Raw genomic sequence first — 6,548 nt, 5'->3', positions numbered from 1 at the left:
CAGTGGCTCCAGACAGGCCCGGTTGGTTCACATGTGTCGCCCGACAGTCAAAGTGCGCAGGTTGATGAACACAGACAACCGAACCGCAAGTTTTCATCTAGAAATCGGCCGCGTACATGAACCGCAAAGGGATCTATAAGAGTTTGGACAGTTCCCACGAATCAATTTCCAAAGGTATGCTATTGTACTTTAGCACCATTCTGTGCAACAAAATTGTAAAAAGAACAAAGAGAAAGCATTGCTCTAAGTATAAGCCGTAGGTTAGAACGAAAATTGCACGAGACTGTGAAGTCAGTTGGCATATAATCCTTATGCATGAGATGTCACTATATTTTATTTTTTCTTGCTTTCATTAAAAAATAAGACCAAACAAAAACGTGTTATTTTTATTACAGACGTGAAAACATCTAACTTAATTAGCATGAGTATAAAGCTCTGTAAAACGTCTTCATTTGCGTGGTCTACTCTGAATTGTGCACAATGTTTTCTTTTCTTTTCAAGTAAACCTTCCTTTTTCGTGTTTTAGTTTGGTAGCGATGCGTTTACATTATAATGACTAATTGGATTAGTTCGTTCTAATTCACCTTTAAAAAAAGAGATTGATGGAGAAGGTATGTTTGATTTCACCATACGCAGTGTTTTGCGTCACCTGCTTTGTGCTCATTTTCTTGGCGTTTTGCCCTCAATGTGTTGACATTGTTTTTCTAAATTTGAGTCCAGCTACGCCTTTGTACTGAATTACAGCAGGATGCACCGCAAGAATAGATTACACGGTCCGTCCAATGTCCCACCAATCCCTTTGAGGTATTCTGTACCCGCGCGTAGATTGCCTATAGAGTTCGACCACGACAACGTCGTGATACGTCTTTCAAAACCTCCCTGCCGTCGGCGATTGGTCAGCGTTAAACAGGGAGAACCAGGCACGGAATGGGCGTGAAGAGGGAGTCTCATGTAAAAGGACAAACATATGTAAGAACGGGGGGCGTAACGCTATTGCTGCTTGTCCTGTTCGGGAGAGTCCCCTGTAACAGGCGGTGCCGACGACGCGGCCATTTCAGACTCCTGTTCGGCGATTTCGCTTTCAAGCATAGCACGCACTGCAGAGTCTGTAACGGGGGACTTGGCGTCTTGGGCCGGCTTGGAGCCCTCCTTGTCGGCGGTCCGTGCCGCCTTGTGGCTAGACTTTCTCTTGAGCGAGTGGCCGCGTCCCTTGTCACCGGTGTCTCGCGCGAGCTTGCAGTGCTTCGAGGCGTCCTCCGAGGGACCTTCCGCCCTGGGGGTCAAGGACGACGAAGGCGGCGACGAGGACACACTTTTGAGAAGTTCCATCAGGTGATCATCGATGCGAGACACCTTGGTGTGTAACCGCTGGATCTCCATCTTGAGATCTACGCGCATGTCCATCAAATTGGCGAGGAGGTGCTGGTAGTCCCTGCCGGAACCCCTCGGGGAGAGCGCACTGTCCGCGCCGTGCGGTGGTTCCAGCGGGGGCAGGGGAGGGGGTCTCTGAGGGGGCTGCGTCTGGATCTGATGCGTCTGTTGCACGACGTGGCGTGTCCCCGATGGTTGCGACGGGGTCTCATCCGACTCTCCCTTGGGGCTTGTCGATTCTGTTTCGGGCCCCTCCTCGATAGTTTCGTGCTTGGAGCCCATGGACTTGGCCCACTTGGAGAATCCGCGCAAGGACACTGCCCCGTTGGACGTCGCTGCTGGCACCGGCGGCCGCGGCGGAACTGCCACGGCCACGGGTTCCTTGACTGGGAGAACGGCTGGGACAGTTGGCTTGGGTGGGACGTTATCGGCCTGCTGGTTCTCCTTGTTATCGCCACCGGCTGTTGAGTCTGAACGCAGCGTCGCCCAGCGGGACAGCTTTGGCGCATGAGACGGAGGTGCCTCGGAGATGTGAACTACCCTGGCCGTTTGGACGGGCTCGTGGCTGGCGGCGGCGGCAGCAGGCGCCTGGGAGGTGGGACGTACAAGACCTCCCTTCTCGACGTCTGGGGAAGGGAGGGCGGCTAGCGGGGATGCTGGAGACCGGTGGTCGCCGCCGGCACTCCCGCCGTTTTTGCGAAACTTGGAGAAGATCTTGCGCACCAGGTGGTCCTGGGAGAGTTCCTGGAGCGGCTCGTGCTTGCGTCGCTCAGCGAGTTCTTTCTCGCGCTTCACGTCCGATACCTTGCGGAATATGAGCTGCAGGGTGAAAAATAAGTTGACGTATGTAAGGAACCCACTTACCAGACACACGCAAGTCTAGCACGAGTCGCCAGAGTGTTACGGACGCTTTTCAACAGAGGTGCTTGGGCGCTGCCACAACTGACATTCATATTTTTTATTATTTTCAATCTGTCCCTTTTACTTCATCTCTGTTGTTGTGTGACCTGTTATTGATATTTTAGACATGCCACTGTCGTTGCCCCGACGCGGCCTTTCCCGTAATTCGTCATTATCCGTTTCAGTGATAGGACATATGGTGAGACAACAGAAGGTCAGTGATGGCTGCTCAAATCTGGCGAGCAGGAAGAAAAGGGTCTACGCATATCTCGGTGTGCTTACAACTGTAAATGCTTTGCGCGTCTGTCGTCATTGTTCTTTTCCTTAAGTTTTCCTTGCGTAATAACATACATCAGCACCACCAGTAGAAATCGCCTCTACCTTCTGCGTCACCTAATCATCCACACACAAAAAAGGCTGGCCAAGAGGCAAGCGCATCGACCATTATCAAACCATCGAACGCTCCCCTAGCTTACGTCCGCATGCACGATGATAGTTCCCAGCAGAAATAAAACAAATCAGAAAAAAGCCGCGAGAGGGAAACAAAGGTACAACCATAAAACAAAGCATGAAACCATGGAACAAAAGCACGAACACGGAGAGGCAAGCCCGCGAAGGCACCGCCCTTGTCGATGCATAATAGAGGCGCCTGAAGAGTGTCGCGTGCGGTCTGAGTCGCAGACACAGGTGGTGGTCCAAGGCCGACGCCGAGATTCTCCCGATGCGGGTCAGGGATGCCGCGGTCAAGGACCCGGCGATCTTCTTCCGGACCGACGGCATGCGTGACACTGATCCTTCTACAGGGTCAGGTCAGCTCTTGGGTGGTGTTCGCGGCATATAGAGAAGACTTTAATGGGACGGCAAGAAACGATTTGCGCACTTTCTGCCCGTTGCCGTCCAACAAAAAAGCCTGAGTGGTTCTGACGTGGAGCATTCTAAAGAGAAAGAAATATTCTCCATTGTTCAACATTACCGTTAGTGCACATACACACTAAACCAGTAAAAAAACAAAAACAATTTCGCTGTTTAAGCACGTCTATATCTTGGCCTCAGTAAGGATCCTACATGAATATACTTAGGCATGCATCAAGGCGTACAAACTTAGAAAACCGATTCTTGTTTTCGTCCTTCTAAACAATTAATACTCCACGTGGTAGAAAAACTTGATGCGCAAACAAACACGGCGTTTTGAAATAAGACCCTGGCGACGGGGTTATATTTGGTCCTATTCCTGTTGGATAACAAATAGAGACAAAGAAGACCGTGAGAGACAACACGACACTTTCATGCCGATACAGCGTCGTGTTTCCACCTCCGTGTCGTTCGTCTTTTGTATATTCAGTATGACTTCATTTAATACCTCAGCCGAATGTGTCGATGGACAGATGTCAAGACCCATTCAACTTCCATTCAACTTAAGCGCATGAATGGACTATTCGCCGTACAAAAAAAATGCGTCCCAGGCGGTGCTCCTCGCCACAGTGTGCGAAAAAGTAACAACGATAGCTGCTATTGGGCGTAGCAACACCTACTTTTATCTATATTCCCTTTTTATTTACTCGATCACACACAACACAGCTTTGTGCCCACTGAAGTATGTAAGAACGGGAACACCGCCCGCACGAGTTCACATTCCTGCCTTAGTCGAGAGAGGTACGGCTACGAGTGGTGGCTTAAAGTTGTGTTTATGTTCATACAGCCGGAAGTTAGTCAACCCCAATAGGCGTGTGGTGTCCCAGCTGTAGATTATAAATTTAGCCAGTGCTATACAACCGCTAGCCGTGGGTCTTTAACGTCCACCACGAGGTAGTGGTACACGACCGCACGCCACTACGATGCTCATCCAGATGAAATGGAAAGAGGTGGGGATAGACACATTTCGAAAGTATGCCCTCTGTTGGAAGCTGTAGAACCCCTGCACAATGGTGGACACAAGGGCGAGCTTCCTACTTTCGATTGCACCCCGGCTGCACGAACCTTCGTAAAGCGGAAGCACATGTCAAAGCTACCTGCTTCGACTTGTGCTCCAACCGACAACCGACTCAGCGGAGCTTGCACGTTCCGCTGAGTCGGTTGTTCCAGCATTTTGCAGCGCCATAGCCTTCTCTATACTCACAAAGCCTGGCAGTTCGACGACGGAGCTATAGAGTACCCGGTCGTAGATTTAGAGCGCGTGGATCTGGTAGCACAGAACATCAAAGAGTCATTTCTCAGGAAACCTGGGCGTCAGCACGCAGCTCTTGCAGCGGCGAGGACCCGAAACACACTTGTTCGCTCGAGGGAAATGCGTTTTGGCGTCGCGCCGCTGCGGGGCGCTAGTCACGTGGCTCTGCTCTCATCCGTTGTCTGCCGCTCCACCTTTACCATTTCGGCAGCCGCTTCTCGTAGCGATCTGCCAGGCTTTGACAGTATATAGGAGGCTATGACAGTGGATCAAATATTTTTTTTCAATCGGCACGTGACTTCTGGAAATTGTCTATATAGACTTTTTCTGTTTCCTGACGTTCTCAGTCAAGTGGGTTCCGTAGCTGGTATGCGCGCTGAAGAAATAATAAAACATTTCAACTTGGAATATGCAAGAAAATATAGGTGAGGCAACCCAAGAATGCATGACAATCAGACATTTCCCGTAAACAATTTCCAGCGGCGTAGAGAGATCAAAACGATGTTTTATCGCGTACCAGAAGTGACGATATTCAAGATAGAAGCGCTCTTCCGGTAAAGGTGTGTACTCCGCTCACCTTTAAGCCGAGACTAGAAGCTCGGCCTTCAGCGCTTTGGTTGCGTGTGCCAGCGCGTTCACACCTGTGTTAGCAAGGGCAGAAAGCACGCGCTAAAGGCGGAGCTTCTAGTCTCAAATTAAGGGCGAACGGATTATAGGAGGTAGTCACTGGGCACCATATTTGAGGGCGATATACAGAGCGCATGCTCAGACCGAGCTCATATTAATAGGCTGCTAAGCCCGGCAAATGCAAGTTGCAAAAGAACCATGGAAGCTCGCTGTCAGCACGCGCTCAGCAGTCACACACACAACTATGGCGGCCAGTGAATACCCCCTATTGAGCCTACGGTTCCTGAGTTCTGCAGGGCGAGCTTTCGCTCGACATGCTCCGAGCTGGTGTGCGCTAAAATAACTGCATATGTTCCACTGGCGGAGCAAAGTATCACAATGTTGCTGCAGGGTGGCCATGTCAGATCCAAGTTGCACTGCCGGAAGCAACCGTCACTTCTATAAAAGACCCGGAGGCGCGGGTTACGTGGCTGTGAGGCGGCGTGCTGCGGCGAGCGCAAAAGACAAGATATAGTCCGACGACACGCCGCGCTTCCGCCATATTCCCAACTATTGTCTCCTGTTTCTCTCGATGTCCTCGGTAGAACGTAGAAGTCGACGAAAACGTCGTCCCTTCACGAGCAGTAGGCGCGTGTTGTTGTCTGGTCCGAGGTCCGCTGATGTGCCTGTCGCGTATCACTCCGCGAGAGCCACAGACGCGAGCGGCGCGATCGTCCTCCGTGTCGTCTGCTTCCCAGACTTTGGAAACATGTTTTAAAATAACGCTCGCGTTATAAGACAACGTGATTATACTGTACCCAGTGGCTACACATAATGTTCAATGAACCAAGAACTTTCCAGTTCATTTGATTTTAGTGTAGGATGTATATTTCACAACGTAAAGCGAGAAACATACTCAGTTTGAAATTTGGCGCATGTAAAGTCGCTTTTTTTGCACTAAGGTTGGATCCAGCTCGGTGCAATTGACCGCTTTTTTGCCAATACGGAGTGGGCGGTGAAATGAAAATGAGCGCGATACTTTAGCTCTGCAAGCAGAGCCTCTACACCTTTTCTACGAGGGAGTATCCAAGAGAATGGGGGCGCTGCCGAGCACACCGAGCTAAAACACGAAATCACAATTATATCGTTGTGCTACTCGAAAAAGTACGTGGACAGGAAGGTATACACGACGTTTCAGGCGGACGCCCTTCTTCAAGTCAAAAGGGCTCAACCATCTTCAATTTCGTCAATTCTGGCATGCGGTAAAACATTGTTTTGATCATTCCACGCCGCTGGAAGGGTTTTAAAAAAATGCGTGATTATCACAGATTCTAGTTTTGCCTCACCTACATTTTCTCGCATATTTCAGGTTGAATTGTGTTATTATTTTTCCATCCCGCCTACCAAATACGGAACCCACGTGACTGAGAACGGCAGGAAAAACGACGGGATGTTTCGGTGACTTCCTCTTATGGTTCCTTTCTGTGACATCACAGTTAGGATCATT

The 6,548-nt window shown here is 50.1% G+C and overlaps 1 protein-coding gene across 1 annotated transcript in view; it reads right to left on the bottom strand.

Moving 5' to 3' along the window:
• Positions 1–990: 990 nt before the first annotated feature.
• Positions 991–6,548, bottom strand: part of LOC8042335 (potassium voltage-gated channel protein eag) — a 31,907-nt gene continuing 26,349 nt past the window's right edge. The window contains exon 9 of the mRNA XM_029991064.2: positions 991–2,190. Within this exon, the coding sequence (XP_029846924.2) occupies positions 991–2,190 (1,200 nt within the window). The remainder of the gene's footprint in view (positions 2,191–6,548) is intronic.

This window comes from Ixodes scapularis, unplaced genomic scaffold (assembly GCF_016920785.2).
Source record: "Ixodes scapularis isolate PalLabHiFi unplaced genomic scaffold, ASM1692078v2 PGA_scaffold10__122_contigs__length_95168666, whole genome shotgun sequence".
Lineage (NCBI taxonomy): Eukaryota > Metazoa > Arthropoda > Arachnida > Ixodida > Ixodidae > Ixodes > Ixodes scapularis.
The sequence above is the reverse complement of the archived record's forward strand: the minus strand, read 5'-3'. Positions and strand labels throughout refer to the sequence as shown.